Source organism: Syngnathus scovelli, chromosome 2 (genome assembly GCF_024217435.2).
Source record: "Syngnathus scovelli strain Florida chromosome 2, RoL_Ssco_1.2, whole genome shotgun sequence".
Classification (NCBI taxonomy): domain Eukaryota; kingdom Metazoa; phylum Chordata; class Actinopteri; order Syngnathiformes; family Syngnathidae; genus Syngnathus; species Syngnathus scovelli.
The window spans coordinates 20987921-21005432 of NC_090848.1; the positions used below are offsets into that span (position 1 = coordinate 20987921).

Below are 17512 nucleotides of genomic sequence, written 5' to 3' on the forward strand. Positions count from 1 at the left end.
GTCCCCGTGCCTGCATGCCTCTGGATATTCCATTTTTTTCACACAATCCAAAGTCATGCTAGGTAGGCCGATTGACCTCTCCAAATTGTCGGTAAGTGTGAGTGTGAATGGTTGTTTGTTTATGTGTGCCCTGCAATTGGCTGGCGACCAGTTTATGGTGTGGCCCGCCTACTGCCCAAAGACAGCTGGCATAGGCTCCAGCCGGCTCGCAACCCTCGTGAGAAAAAGCGGTTCAGAAAATGGATGGCTGGAGAACTCCAGCCATCCATTAAAAAATTATTTGTGACATGTGATTTGTGAAGATTCTTTTCAGACATCTGACAATGACCGTAGTCAAATAACCCTGCTTTGGGCTGGTGCATGCAAAGTAGGCCATTACAAATCTGAATGTCAAGTCCACATACCGTTTCCTATATTTTACCCTTACAAAGTGTTTACATCAGCACACTTCTTTTCAAAAAGAATAAATAGTCTTTAATTCCTTCAAAGATTGTGCACCTCTTTTGCCTATCACCATTCTGCAAGTGATGCTGTTTTTCACTGCAGCTTTCTATGCTCTGTTTTGCTGTTGTTGTTGTTGAGGCACGAGTCAGACGGCGTTATCGTGACAACATCGTGGCTTCAGTTGACTATGCAGTTTGCCCCAGAAAGGCAAAACTTGTGATGTCGGATTACTGCTTTTGGTGGGGTGGATCAATTCAAGGTCCTTTTATGTCTGATTTCAAGGAAAGAAAGTTTCAGCATGATGCAACTCTTACTAAGAATAGTTCCCGAATGGTTCATGAACTTTGAGACATTTTTCTGCACTAGTGGGTACATTCCAGCAGGATGCACATCGATATGAATGGTGCCAAACATCAAATGAAACACGCAGAATATGTCCAGTTCATAACCACAGATGAAGGCGCGTCATTCTTGTGCACCACAGAGCAACTGGTTCTTATTATGTGCAGCCTCCCTCTCCAAATATAGAGATTAAGCTTCAGTCATGGGGGAACCTATGAACTGTAGAAATACTTTCTCTTGATCTCATTGTCAATTTTAGGTTCATCCTGACAGCTCAATACCCCAAGCTTTTTGGCAGTAGTTTATTTGTACCCAAACATTAAAAATGACATCTGCCCCAATTTTTGAGCAAGCTTCTACTGACTGACTACTGTAATTCTGATCCAGCTATGAACCAAGCCACTCAAAATGTCTCCTATGAAGAATCTGACTTGGCTAAACTTTGATCTAACAGTTTCTCGACTCTTACTTATTTTATTCTTATAAATATTCAGTATTTGAAGTCCTACTCTGGAGAATCACAACAATTTCATTTAAATGTTTTGAACAAAACATTTTCAGTATCTTTAATCATCACCGTGGGCTTTATTTCATAACATTGCATTTTACCCCAAGGTATTGTACAGCTGACTCAGACAATGTCATCAATTGTAACATTTATTGTAACTTTTTGTGTTTGAGATGAAGTCATGCATCTTCTGTGTTTTGCACAGGAATTTTCCTTGATAATTAGTTTGAACACCGTAGGTCAAAAGAGTGTAAGTTTAGAAACACCAATGTCAAAATTGTTACAATTGTCCCCGAGCTCCCCTGCCAGTCACCATTTCCAGTCGTCCTTTTGTTTGTGTTGCTTTTAAGATGCCCACATTTGGGAAACTGAACAGCCAGTTCCGCCTGTGTCTCTCCTCTTGACAGTACTGCCGCTTGCTCACAACGAGAGTGCAAGGGGAGTCGGACGGCTTATTGAGCTGTATATAATATAACAGTTTATCCACTTGTTGCGCTGGGAGCTGAAATAAACAACCATGGCAGTGGCTTCTCTGTCCGCATGGAAATTGGGATCCTGCCAAATAATCAGCATTTTTAATCCGATTGTGTTTTCCCTCCCGTAACTGTAACAGAATGCAGTTAAATTTTTTTGTTTATGCTGAACTCTGACTGGTTCATGTGTTCCACTTCTGGCAGGGCCTGACTGCAGCACAGCTGGAAGCACATGACCAGTCTCCATCTGTTGATGGCACCACTGCTTGATTTACTGGCCAATTTCGGGCAATTCCGGAACTAACAGACTTAAACAGCTTCTTTCAGAGCGGCATTTCCAGTGGACTGGACACTATTTTCTGATCATTGAATCCGACCGGGGTCCATTGGTTCTCAGGCTGTCAAATCGAGGTTCACCTGTACTTCCAAAATCATTCAGTATAAGTGTCATTTTATTCAGAAGCGTGAAATTACAAAAATGTGCTGCTGTCTACAGGCTTGGCATACATACGACAGCTGTTGATTTAGTTTTCGGTCTAATCTCCATCTTATTATTGCTTGCTAAATTGTACTTAGCGGCATTTTAGGAGCTCACACTACCTTGCTGCTCGCAGAGTTTGTCAATGTGGACTTTTAGTAGAAAATTAAAATGATAAAAAGGCAGAACATCACAATCAGTGTGAGCATAGGGTTTCCGATGTAGTGTTGTACCAAATGACTTCCCTTCTGGCACCTTTGCGAGGCATCTGTAATCCTCACTAATCACTGCAAGTTGATTGTTACTGTTTCAAAATGCTTTTCCTACTCTCCGCTATTCAAATGGCACACACTTTTTTTTTCCGGCTGCATTTATCGCTGCTGGCAGGTGGATGATATGTCAACAGTGGCATACAATCCCTCTGCTAAGCACATCAGTCCTCGTCTTTAATCCCTCAGTATCTAAATCCTTACTTAAGGCGTTTTTGAGCTCGCATCTAGACAATCCATCTGCGCCGAGCTGTGAGACGAGAGAGCATTGATCGGTGATAATGGCTGAATTTAATCCCCCAAAACATATAAACCACTATTTCACACTTCAATGCAATAAAAAGCCCCTGTTGAGACTTTGAGAGCCCCGAGTTTGAAATGTTTCTTGATTACTTGCAGCAGTGGCGACTTAAGTTGGGGAAATGTTCCCAAACATATTTGGCAGCCCCCATAATAAAACATTGACTAAGTCTCTTTCATTGCAACTTTTTAAGGGGTTTCTAAAGCATAGCTGGTCTCAGTTATTCATTCTGACAAATATTCCCCCTCATTCGATCTAGGAATAGCCATCCAGTCTTCTTATCTCAAACCAGTGTCTTGAAAATGGAATGAGGACTCACAGAGGGCCCGTGGCAGAAATGCTATTGCTCTCTATTTAATAAGCATGACGTGCTATAAATCTGCTTTGGAAAAATTGGTCGGTCCCCTTTTGTCACATCTTGAAACGAGAGAAACTTCATTCTCATTTTTAACGCACACAAAATGTTATGAAGGGCAATATATTACCCTGAGACCGTATGATAAAAAGTGATGACCTCCAAATTGAAGCTGCAGTCTTAACAACTCAAGATAAAAATGTACCCATGTATTCTATTCTCTCAACAGCACTTGTAAAGACTGAAAAGCCACATAACAGAAAAAAACAATGTCCCATCAATCCCAATGAAGCTTTAATGGATGGGCTGACTGTTTTAAACTCCAGTTTCCATGTCGATATTGTCCTGAGTGGATTAACACTGCTCATAAGATTTTCTATGGTGAAGGTCTGCATAGAGAAAGTTCAAATTTCCTTCGCTATCCTTATAAACAACTTCTTTAAATAGCAGTTGAGACTAATTCAACCAGACCGCCGCAGGTTGCAGCCAAGTATTGCACTCCATTTTTGCCATTATTTCTTTAAAGGTCCTGTGCCATCAAAATGAAAATTTCCCACAGTTTTATGCTTAACATAGGACAGAATGAGTCTGTGACATGGTTTAAGTTTTAGATCTACGTGATTGGTGGTTTGCCTGCAATAGCTTTTGAAGGCCTGCAAAATGAGCAGATTACAATTTGGCATTTAAGAATGTATACAGTCATACACGTTGTAAAAACACGCTTGGGTCTTGTGCAAAGCTAAAACTTGGCATCAGCTGCCAACCTCAAAGATGTTGCGGAAAGAGCCTCGGTCAACGTACGCTTTCATACTCTACAGATATAGTTCCTCTTTTGAGCAACACAGCCACTTTATACACACATTGGTCAGTCTCCTCTGGCGGCTGTGAGGTCTTGCATGGTACCATGGAGGTGTGTTTTTTGCAACTGAAAACCAGGAGGACACTGTGGCTTCATGCCGGCAGGCGAGGTCGTCGAGTGTCCACAACAATGGAATGCTGATTTTAGCAAAGTAAACTAAGAGCTAAACTAAGAGTTAACCCTAACCCTTAGTTACATCTTGAATCATTAATGAAATCAGACATTTATAACAAATGTAGAAAGACATCCTGCTCATTTCTAATACAAATTACAAACTTGATAAAAGGGTAGAAAAAAACAAAAAAACGGTGGAACGATATGTTTAAGACACAATTTAATAAAATCCACACATGGCAAAAGACTACGTTTAGATAATTGATCCAAAGTTGCAGTGCATTGGATACAGCAGCAACTTCCTCTTTTGTGTTCTCGCCCTGAATGCTCACAGACATTTAAAATTGTACCTTTCACTGTAATTTCATCAGGCAGAGGCGAGCTGTTGCATTACAGCGAGAGTCGAGATGTTAGACTGAGCTGACCCCCTCAACGCTGTCTAATCCAATCATTTCAGCAATCAGTGTGACATTTAACTCCTGACACAATTAGTCAACTCCAGGGAATTAGAGGAGAGGTTTACAAAGATAGTGATGCCTTTAACTTTATTTCGCCTTTAACTTATTAAGTGGTCCACAACCATTCAAATGTAATGCAGTTAGACAGCTGAAGCAATAAGTGCGGTTTAGTTTGATCAGATCTTCATGATGAAAAGCAAACAGTTTTTACCTGACAGGGGACTGCTGTTATGCATGTAATCCCTTTTTGTTTCGGTGATGTAGTGCTGACAGCAGCTTGCAGCTTCCTTGGCCTCATCAGTGGTGATGACTGGAAAACTAATTGTTCTCGTCAGGTGTAGAAACAGACTGCCCAGCCCCTCCTGGGGAAACTAGTACGGACAGGCATTGTACTATAATCACTCAATTCCAAAGAATTATGTTGTAACTGAGGAGAAATTAACTGTGTTACCTGACTGCAACCACCAGAGGTGCTGTTGATTCCGACTTGACTTGAACAGTCAGAAGCTAGTCAGTGTTATCTTTTCAGTAATGTATTTGCTATATTTGGAAAATTTTCATGAAGCCTCTAGTGATTATTTTTGTGACTTTAATTCCCGAAAAAAAAAAAAAAGATAATTGAGCGCAATCCTTTTGCCATTGTGTTCTGTATGACAAGAAAGGCTTGTGGAAGGCAATCACAGAATCACTTGCTCAGTGTCCATTTATACATTTCAAAAGCAGTGATTTGCCAACATATAGGAAAGTTTTGACCTGAGCTATGTGCGCCCAAGTTCATCTTGCCTAGAAATGCTGCTCGCCTGGACGTCAGATTAATGTGATATGTCACGATCTTATCCGAGCTATCAAGTGACTCAAGCTAAGGTCGAACGGAGTTATTTGTTTAGTTTGATTGTAGTATGTGTTTTAGTATGTTAGTTTTATTGGCAGTCCAGCTGTGAGGATTTTGGGATGAACCCCAGTTTCAGATCAGTCGGGTCAACATAACATTACCATGGGACGTCAATGGCAACTAACAAACAGCACTTCAGACTGTTCAGACAAAGATTCTCTTATCCCTTTAAAAAAAATAAAAACAAATCAGTGTTCATTTTAGCTGTACTATGTTCATCTTGTTTTTCCTTTTTAATCACGTCACTGGTTCTCGATCACGACACTCTGATGAAGGCGGAAGAACCCGCCGAAACATGTAAGGTAATGCACCTAAAATAATTTGTTTGATATAAAAGAACCAGTGAAGTGAGCGTTCATTTTAACCATGGTCGACCAAGACAAGCAGCTTTTGTTCAGTATATGATGTCTCCCAAGAACTATCAATGATTATTGAACTTTCAAACCACAAGAGTGTGATTATGTGTTTGCTTGCTAGATATATAAAACACAATCTTATTTAGGCCAGCTCCTCATCAGTCTGAATGTTTTCATGCTTTCATTAACTGCTCCATGTTTGCTAATGCACTCAGCATTAGCCAAGTCCTGTTCATCTCCGGGTTCAGACAGAGTGCGTAATCCACTTAGAGAGGACTCATTTCACACTAAGAGTGGCATCACTGCAAGAAAAATCCAATCTCGCCTCAGTGTGGGTGTGAAGTTTAACTCCTGAACTATTTTATCAGAGCTGGTGTATGTGTTTTAGCTGTTTGAACGAGTAAAATGAAAGGCTGCCGTGACACCAAACACAAGCAAACATTCATTTGTCTCTCGACACTTGGCCCAATTCCAAACTGTGACAGCATTTACAAAGACGTGTCATCTTGCACTTGAGTGATAAATTGGATAAGGCTCACTCTCAGACCACCCTAGATCAATAAATAAATCAAGACCCTAAAGATTTTAAGTTGATAAAGTTGTTAAATTTTGATAGATTTGCCAGTCTTTAGTTTGCTGCTTGTTCTTTATGACCCAAACTGACCTTAACCAGCATGTCCATATCCCACAAGATTCCAGACTTTTCTCACCAAATAAGAATCAGGATTGTACCCGTGTTTTTTCCCCTTTACTTCCCCAAAGAGCTAATTACCTTAGCAGTATACTTTTATGTCCCTTCTAGGATTTGTTTCATTTCTAGTGATAGCAAAATCAAGCTTTATGTCAACTTGCACCAAAATAATATACAGTAATCCCTTGCCACTTCGTGCTTCACCTATTGTGGCTTCACTATTTTGTGGGGTTTTATAAGAAATTAATGGAAAATATAATTTGTGGCAAACTAGACTAACCAACCAGGAGTGACGGGAGAATGGCGTTAACATTCACGCCCTGATGAGGAGCTAACCAGGGACAGGTACCGGCAATAAACGCTGATAGCGGTGTGTGCCTGTGAACAATGCGGATGTGACTGAGGACAAGCACGGGAGCCAGCAGAAGTTACAATAATTAATCAACTAATTGACAACTCATTGACGATTAAATTAGTTAATAATTTGATTTGATTGACCTACGTAAACTGACAAAAAAAATCACCCTGAGAAATAAAATTCAATTCAGCAATAGAAATACCCTGCCCAATTTTTCACTATAATTGTAAAAATCCTCCACCTCCGGCCCACCCTGTGTGGAGTTTGCATGTTCTCCCCGGGCTCGCGTGGGTTTTCTCCGGGCACTCCGGTTTCCTCCCACATCCCAAAAACATGCTTGGTAGGCCGATTGAGCACTTCAAATTGTCCCTAGGTGTGAGTGCGAATGCGGATGGTTGTTTGTCTCTGGGTGCCCTGCGATTGGCTGGCAACCGGTTCAGGGTGTCCCCCGCCTACTGCCCGATGACGGCTGGGATAGGCTCCAGCACACCTGCAACCCCCGTGGGGACTAAGCGGTACAGAAAATGGTTGGTTGGGTTGGATTGTAAAAATCCATCTTTTTTTTTTTAGCTAAATTAAGTAACAGTCGGATATAATGCTCATATCCATTTCACAGGCAATAATGTTTTGTTAATCATTTAAGAGAAGCCTACAAATTGGAAGAAGTGTCAATGAGGTGGAAATGAAACATCTGACTTAAAAAATAAACGATAACAAAGAGATATACATAATCCAGGTTTGTCCTCTTTTTATGTCTAAAACAGGATTATTGCGTCCAATTGGGCTCATTGCAAATACAGACTTCCATTCCTCACATTCAGCACAGAGTTTATATAAGCCGAAGCCAGATGACAGTTTTATTTGGAACATGTTGAAAATGTGACATGTCTGAAAGTTGGCAGCTCCCATTCTGGGAAAGATTATGACAGCATTGTTGAACTTTGCTTTGTGTCAACTCCCACGCCAGACACTTTTGCTCATGCTTTTTTGAAATGGAATACATGGATAAAATCAGGATTTTTAGTGCAAAACATTGTAGTCTACAATTTCCATGTAGAATGGATATTCTTAACAAAGTTGTAGCATACTAAGTCCTACGAACACACAAATGAAAGTTCATTGAAAGCTTTAATGATTTTGGAAGAGATCCACCTGAAATTTGTTTGGATTTAGAAGTCAAATATTTCTCTAGAAATGATCTACCGTAATTTTCGGACTAAAAGTCGCTCCGGAATATAGGTCGCATTAGCCATAAAATGCCCAATAACGTGAAAAAAACATATATAAGTCGCTCCGGAGTATAAATCGCATTTTGGGGGGGGAAATTTATTCGACAAAATCTAACACCAAGACCAGACATGAACGAGCAACAACAGGCTAAGCGATAGGTATGCTAACGTGACATAAACACAAACCTAGAGCTGAGAATGGGCCTGATGTAACATTCAGAGTTATTAAAAAAACTATTACATAAATAACACGTAAATAAAACCATCTGTGTCACTCCAATTCATTAAATCCATCGATCATCCTTTGTCAACAATGGGTGCGCGCCGCTGACGGCGCTTGCACTTCAAAATATTCCACAGGCCCATATAACGACATATAAATTATATATCAAATAACTATTATAGAAGCAATAATGTTATCAAACCATCTGTGTCACTCCAAATCATTAAATCCATCGATCGTCCTTTGTCAACAATGGGTGCGCGCGGCTGACGTCGCTTGCACTTCAAAATATTCCACAGGCCCATATAACGATATATAAATTAGATATCAAATAACTATTATATAAGCAATAGTATTATCGAACCATCTGTGCACTCTAAATCATTAAATCCATCGATGAAATTCCTCGTCCTTTGTCAACAATGCCGCGCGTGCGCCCTGACGTCAGCCTCGTCGTTATTCCACAGATCTACTATATAACTATATTGTAGCGTCAACAAAGTTCAAGGAAAGACGTGGGTTTGGTAAACGGCTATTTATTTAACAAAACAAACTTCCAGGCGTGTGGCGGCGTGGACTTCCAGCCACGGAAGTGGAAGTGAGCTCCATAGAATAGGACCGGGTGTGCGTAAAAGCCATAATAGTTTTTCAAACCTTCTGTGTCACTCCAAATCCTTAAATCCTTCAAACTCTTCGTCCTCCGTGTCACTTAGAAACAAAGCCGCTAATGATGCCGGTAGTAGGTGGGGCCCTTCGTCATCTTCGTCATCCCGTGATCAATCTTTGTCCTTTTTGTAAACAACCGCCGCGCATGCCGCGCCGCGCTGCTGACACTTGAAATTCAAATTACAGTAATCCCTTGCTACATCGCGGTTCGTTTATCGCGGTTTCACTTTTTTTTTTTTTTGAAAATTTTTGAAAAAAAAACACATAAGTCGCCCACCCAAACTATGAAAAAAAAAACGCAATTTATAGTCCGAAAATTACGGTATTCCTGCCTTAACTCTAATCCTCATCATATGCGTGATTGCCTAATCACACGAGCCTTACTGTTCATCTCATCTCATCATTCCTTCTTTTGGAATATGAGAGAAAAAATGCCAACGTCAAAGCCAAATGTGCAGTTGTAATCCTTTGATGCATGGTAAAGTTGGGTCTTGTGGGGTACACAAATTTTTTTTTGGGGGGGGGGAATCTAGGCCTTACTCATGATGCAAATGAGGCAAACAAACAAAATGTTTAATGAAAACACAAGCTCCCTAATGGAGGTAGCTTGAGGCTAAAACTCATTAAACATTCCATTAAACTTTGGTGCCTGGAGTCTGTTTATGAGCATCCAATGTTTATAAGGTCACAATAAGATGAGAGGAAGTCGGTGCACAAATATTAATCCGATTTCGCCTTTTGTTGCAAGACATCAGATACTATAGTTACTATTCTATTTATTGCACCAAAATGGGGCGCAAATTCAAGCTGCTATGTAATCCCTCCAACAATCGCAGATGTTGTTTCAAGTGCCGCACAAAAACATGAGAATGAGGACAGAGAGACTGCGCGAGCTGCTGTGCAAAGCTCAGTAGAGAATTGATCAAAAATCAAGGGGGACTCGTCAGCTGCTGGAGAGGCGGTTATGATGAGCTAGGCTGTGTTTTTTTTCCACGCACGCATATACAGTGACACACATTCCATTTTGAAACCCGTCACCTCGGAAGCCTCGTCCCATATCTGTTTTTGCTCAGCCAGTTCCGGTGCTAATGGATATGATTAGTTGAGTCTAATGAGCTCTGTAGAGAGTCGCGTTCTGATTGCTGTGTACTGCTTTGCAACTACAGAACCCCCTTGGGAACTGCTACATACAGCAAACGATGTGTGTTCTGACTAATTGAGAATTTCCCCCCCTTTTTTTTCATTTCCGCAGATCTCTCTTGTGTAGTGAAAGGAAGATGGACGTAGTTGCAAATGTATGTGTCGTTGAATGTCTAATACATGTTGTAGCCTACCTGTGAGTGTGCTGTTGACATGTACGTATGTATGGAGTGAACCAAGTGTGTGACTGTTTGGAATGATGTACCTCAATTCACTCAATGACGCAGTTATATTTGGAGTATCGTCAACAGATATAGTAGTCCTGCTGTGCTTGCAAAAAAAACGTGAGAAATTGATCCCCAAAAGGTTTAAAAAGTTATTGGTAAAATGTTTCTGGTATTTTAATAAATTAAACATACCCAAAACCATTGTCCCGAAATACTTCTACATAACTTCAAACTATTTTTACATTTACTTGAAAAATGAATTGCTTACAAATGATTTATATTCGTTGCACTGGTTAGACCACCTTTAAACTGAACACAAATAAACACAAATAATGCAGCAACAGACAAATGATAGTCACTGGCAGTCATTCTTTGTTCTTTGCCACAAATGCACAATATTATTGCAGCTTACTGAATCACTTGGTTTTGAAACTCTTCCTTGAGTATTTTGTATGTCTATGCTATACTGCTCCCTGGTGGCCAAGGCACACACACGCACGCGCGTACCATCTCTTTCGATGAATATGGAGAACTAACGAACGCTGCATAACTGCACCTCAAGCAAATGTCATTCAAAGTCCAACCTTCAAAGTCCCCCTGTGTGTTCATTAAATACAAGGATCCTTTTCAGGCCTTTTTATCAAAAGGCAAAACTTTCAGTCTGTTCATGCATACTGCATGGTGATGCTTTGAGCTCTCCAAAGATTTCATCTACATACATCATGTGGCGAGTTTGTAGAATATGTTGAATTTCTCCTTGTAGGTCAATGAGTGGTTCCCCATGAGACAAAAACTCTCCATTAAAGCATAACATTGGTGTTTTCACGCCTACACTGGCAGACTTTTTTTTTTCTTACCTTTCCATCATTTACGAGGTTAAAGATAGGGACTTGTCCGTACCCAAGTGATCTGACTGATTTGCATTTTTTTTTACGGTTTGATTAAATAGAGTGGAAGTGCAGCGGTTTGATATTAGCAACAAGGTTTGGCCAATTGGGGGCAATGTTGCACAGCATTGTCGAATGCTTTTGATGCTGTGTTTGCCTTGTGTGTCGTCTCATCGTATTCGGGATTAGAAGTTGTCCTTTTATCCCTTTGTTTTTTAACCAAACCATTTCTTTACACATCAAACAGACACATTAAATGTGTTCTCATTCCCACTCTCCTACCTTAAATGCACTCTCGAAAAAGATGACAATTACGCTCATATAGTAGCCAAAAACATTTATTTACTGAACAAATCAAAGCACATATACTCACACTACTTTCACGCTGTTCAACCAAGCACAGCATATGCATAGGTTGACATGACAAAACATTTGGCTCATCACTCTCTATGTATCAGTATTCCCTTAGATGTGTTTGTGCGCTATGAACAATTTGCCATGAAATGAGGCCCTTTTCCCTGGACTCCATCCTGGGCTCGTGCATCGTCTCCCATTAGGGAAACGATGTGCGTTCTTTCCAGCATTTTTCATCTGTGGTGATCTTCATTTCTTCTGGCAGCCACTGTCTTCCCCAGTGAAGATAAAGGCTCGACAGGCAGGGCACTGCTCTGCCATCTTATTTTTTTCTCTGCACCGGCTGCTCAAAAGGAGGACATGCAAGGCATTTTGACGATTCAGAAGAGGAGAATACGGCCGACAGCAAAGGGCGAGAGAATGCGGCTGAGAACTCCAAAATTGAGCTCTCTGAACTAAAGAAAGACACAACATTCAGAAAAAAATATGGCACATTCTTTTCAACATGTCAATTTCTCAAAGAAATATTTTACATTTTTATTAACAAGACAGTATTAAAATATGAGGTTATGCTCGTTCTCAATCCGAAAAACAAACCAAATGTAGAATAGAATAGAATAAGACTAACAGAAGCAAAGTGGACGGTTGCAACATAGTAATATTCATTGCTAGTATTCATGTTTGTCCTAATGAGGAAAATTAAAAGAGAAAATAATAATAAGCATAATCAAGGTATAATCCTACATCGACCAATGGACCTGACCAGAATGAGAGTATGTGTACAAATGTTGTGAACAGCAAGACTGGCCAATAGAAAAAAAGACACCAATTTAGCTATCCTTCTCCACGTGTATCATAAATCTACAATATCTATTCATGTATTGCTAATGACAAATGGTATTTTTGATTATAATCTATATAAAATAATCATATTGGTTTTGCTCAAAGTATTATGTAGTTTGTTAATTCAAAGCATCCAAATCATGCATTGCTGCACCTTGTAGTTTCAAAGGTCTATTGACACTTGCTTATTAGATTAATTATTAAAAACAAGCTTCAGATTACCACCAAGCATTTACATTTAGAAAGTATTTTTTATGCATTACTCTTGAAAAAATAAAAGCTGCTGATGACTGCGACACGCTCAGTAACCACGAAGTGGTGAACCAGCTAAATGCATTGCCATCACAGTGGCCCGTGTGTGCATTCTGAAGCCACTAGAGGGCAGTAAGAATAAGCAACTCAAGCGCCTTCCAATACGTGTTCTCGTAGTCTTTCACCTTTTAACCAGTCATTCAGTAAGCTAGACAAGACTCCTCACTCAGTGTTTGATGCTGACTCCTTGCACGACAAGCAATCCACACACATTCAAACATTCGATGTCTGCTCCACGCTCACCTCGAGGGGACACGGCTCTCTCCAGCCCCCTCATACCCTACTTATCTCAACGGCCAAAGCTTGTTTGCTTGGAAATGTCAACCACGATGGAAGAATGCTGGTTACGTAACGCAAACATCCATGCTGAATTTCCTTGCTTTTTTTTTTTTTTTTTTTTGTGGGAATTTGTGTGCGGGGGAAATGCTTTATAGTCGCAAACACCCGCTCAAATTCAAATCCAAAATGCATCCCGTTCAGTGCAGATTCTAGATGAATTTCTCTATTTACGAGCGATTTAAGAGTTGTTTTTCCGGCTCAACAATAGAGGTGCCCAAAGTATATAAATGACAATTTTGAAAATGTGAAGGTTTCAACACTGGAAACATGGATAATGAGGCATTAGGGGTTAGAACAGTCACATAAAATAAAATGGATCGTTAAGGGGGTAAAAAAAATTGCACATACTTTCGGAAATTACTTTTTCTCTTGCCACTGTGACCTCTGAAATATTTTCTGTGGCCTCTCTGAGTAAATGGAAGAGGTTTGAGGAAGTCTGTGCACTGGGAAGGGGAAATGCAGCCGGGTTGGCTACTTTTCACTGTGGGAGGGAAGCTGGGAAGGAAACCTGAAAGGACACACCAGGGCAAAAACTTCGGAACAAAAACAGGATGGCTCTCAGGAACATTCTGGATGAGAGAGGGTGTTGATAGCCAAGGGAGATGGTGACAGTCGGAAACCACATTCTGCTCCTCTGCTATTATTCCTGGCCAATAAGAGCATGGAAGAAAATAAGGACCTTTAAGAGCCTCCACTGTCTGATGGAAATGTCTATTCAGAAGATCATTTAATAAGACTTCTGATTATTACTGGTGGCAGGCATAATGCTCACTTCTTCCAAACCGGCATTTTTCAGGAAAACAAAACAAGAACAAAAACAAAATATGGCATGTTTGCTGAGCCGTTACCATTGCATCATTAAAGTGCGTCAGAATGGGCAAAGATTTGTCAATCATATGTTAATTGGAGACTGACCAATAATACTGAGTTGTGAAAAAACATATTAACCAAATTTGGTTAATACGTAATTTGGTCAGAACGTAAGTGCGTGACTTTGATTTGGGGGGCAAGGACAGCCATTGTTACCAAGGGCTTGCCATAAACTGGTCCTACTTACTTGGAGGCATACAAATGTCCAGAATGTCTACTGTATTGTAGTTGATGCAATTCAATTGTGTCTCTGTCTCCCTCTAGCGGTGCAATCCCTGAACAGCCTGAATGATCAGATCGCAAATTTCATGGTGACGGAACCCAAATCACTTGAGCAGAATGATCACGCATATTGTCCTCCTGAGAAGGAGACACTGCAAAAGTCAATGACCTTGATGAGACACCTCCTCGTGGATGCTCAGGTATGCAAATCGGACCTCTTTGCAAGCAACATGGGGCTACAAAAATCCTTGTCTATAAATATTCACGCAACGCCCCTATCCACCTGTTCATTCCATATTTGGGGAAAATCTCTGAGCAAGACCTTTTCTTCTGACCCACACCAAAATGTTTTTCCCTTTGCATTGCATCACGTCACTCAACAAAGTTTTATTCAAATTGCCATTCTATCAAATCAGTGCCATTTCCTTGTTGCTCTCAAAATAAGTTTAAAGTTCCATCTTTTTTTAAAAACTATAATTCTGTTAATACATACAAGAAACTACTCAAAATGTTTATTGGCCCATCTCAGGCAACTTTACTTTTTGTCATTATTTTATTGTATTGCAGTGTTTCAAACTTCTTACACCATGTACCACCCCACAAATACTAAGAGCCCCTTCTGAAAGTTTTGGAAAGGCAAGGTCCACTCTTTCATTTTTGTTGTATACTAAAGACATTTGGGGTTCAGATCAAATGATGATTATGATACAAAAGTCCAGCTTTTATTTCATAGCATTTACATGTAGATGTGTTAAATAACACAGGACAGAGCCCCTTTTTGTTTGAAGCCATCCACTTTTCAAGTGAGCAGATGTATTGGAACAGACCCAATGAAATAAAGTTAAAATGAATAACATTTCATATTTATAGTGGCATAACTCTTATTTGCAATAACTGCATTAAGCTTGTGACTCATTGACTTGACCAGATTGTTGCATTTTTTTATGTGAAATAGTTTTCAAGGCCTTTACTTTCGATTCTTCTTTCTGGGGGTTTCTCTCGTCAGTCTCCTCTTAAGGAGGTAAAATGCATGCTCGATTGGGTTAAGGTCGGGTCATTAACTTGGCCAGGCTAAGACCTTCCACTCTCCCCCTGGTGAAGTCCTTTGTTGTGTTGGCTGTGTGTTTTGGGTCATTGTCTTATTCCATGATGACACTTCTGCTGATTGGTTTGTATGCATTTCTTATTTAAATTGGCAGACAAAATGGTTTTGTGCACTTCAGAATTTATTTGACTGCTACCATCATAGACTACTGAACCTTTTCCAGAAGCGGCCATGCAAACCTGAGCCATGACATGAATTCCTGCATGCTTCACAGATGAGCTTATGTAGTCCTTTCCATTACTTTGGCAGTGGTTCATCGTGGCCTCAGTTCATAAAACTTTGTTCCAGAACTTTTGTGGCTCATCTTTGCACTTTGCAAAATCCAAACTCACCTTCAAATTGTTTTTGCTGATGTGTGGGTTGCATCTTGTGGTATGGCTTGTATTTTTCCTATTTTGAAGTTGTAATCAAAGTAAAATTAAAATTAGGGGACATGATTGACCTACTTGTTCAGTGTTGAAAAGTATGTTGATGTCATCACTTTGGTCCCTTATTTACCTCTTTTGAGCAAATACAACAAACATCTCATGAAATAATTCTCTTTAGATCATTTGGAGGGGATGGAAGTCTATTAATATGCCATATAAAAGACCAAATGGACACTCCGTCCATTCTTTCACTGATTTCGCTGATGTTTTCCCTCGTGTTGATAATCTTTTTGTGGGAAGAGGATGAAGAGCCCAAGATGAGAGGCTGTGCTCTCCAATTAGAGGCCGCTGTCGAAGAGGCAATGTCAAGAGTGTGAATGAGCTGTTTATTCAAAATTATTCTAATGAGCTTGATGAGTTGTCATGCACTCTAATCCAACATCTGTCGTTGTTTATGCACACTGCATGACAAAATGTTAGCAGTCATACAATTTACTAGTTTCAAAGAGGAAATTCTTGTATAAGTGTTTAGTCAAATTTATTTGACGTCATCCCTGGTAGAAAGACATTTACAGCATCTTCTGACTTGCATTCTTTTTAGAATGTTACCTCAATATCAATGGATGACACCTATCGACTTCCCTCGATTGGAAAGTCTGTGCAATGGGGACTTCACATTGCCTCTTCTTAGTCCCCATTTTTGTGCAGTCAGTCTTGGAGGAAATTTGCTGCTGAGCTTCTGAGCCTTTGCTCCTGACCTTATCTCTTGCTCTCCTTCCTCCTGCAGTAACCAGCTCTGACTACATTAGTGGACCTGTCAGTCATGTGTGGTTGAAAACTGGGGTTAGAGAAGGAGTTTGGGGCACAGGAGCATGTGGATGCATCTAAACAAGTCAGTGAAGGGTGACTTTTGTCCGAGGAGACGCTGATAAATAAGATCTGTGTGACTCCCTCTGACCCCCATGCTGATGTATTCATCAGTGAAGAGATGCTGACAAGTCCCTCACTTTCTGAGAAACTATACAATGCACATCAACACAAAAACACCATAGCCATAGTCAGGTTTTAGCCTTGTTTTTCTTCATTATGAACTGAGGCTTAAGACAAGCTGGAGGCACTGATGAGCAATTTCAAGATGTCAAGAAAAATGTAATCCATCACACGACATACAGTGGTGCCTTGAGGTTTGCGTTTACTCCGTGACGTCAACGTGCCCTTGGTCATATATGACACAGTGTATTGTATTATAGCACCTAAATCTGCTATCTAGAGCAGCTCTGCTGTTCTGATAGCAGCTGAGTGGCTATCACAGTCGAGGTGTCTCGACTTGACTGTTTATTTTATGTATGTGAAAAATAACCAATCCAGGTTCTCCGGTTGAACTGCATGCTCTCCATGCATTGGACCACAAACGCACCACAACCGTCATAGTGTCTGTCACTGTTAGCAAAAGCACACAGCAACACACACATAAACTGAATATGTGCCGATGCAATACAATCAGACCGACACAATATGAAATCCCAAGATTCTCAGATTCTCCACGCATGCACGATTAGCAAGTGGCTGACCAGGCCTTGCGCGAACTGACCAGTGGTTTGGTGATCCCGTTTACGATGCGCTCCGTAATTAATATTGGACAATCCCACGGCACAGCTGAACGTCTCTCACGGCACACCAGTGTGTGCTGAGTACAGTGTCAGCATTTTTTCTCTTCAAAAACTTCTCCATCACTGTCACTATCGACTTGTCTCGCTATCCACAATGACAACGTCGCTGTCAATGCTACCTGCATGGGCATCCCATATAACTGCCGCTGCATCCATGTG

The 17512-nt window shown here is 40.5% G+C and overlaps 1 protein-coding gene across 4 annotated transcripts in view; it reads left to right on the top strand.

Moving 5' to 3' along the window:
- LOC125989157 (kazrin-A) overlaps positions 1-17512 on the top strand; it is a 131591-nt gene that overhangs the window by 19159 nt on the left and 94920 nt on the right. For all 4 annotated transcript variants that reach the window (XM_049755226.2, XM_068649935.1, XM_049755227.1 and 1 more), the window contains exon 6: positions 14253-14410. In XM_049755226.2, the coding sequence (XP_049611183.2) occupies positions 14253-14410 (158 nt within the window). The remainder of the gene's footprint in view (positions 1-14252; positions 14411-17512) is intronic.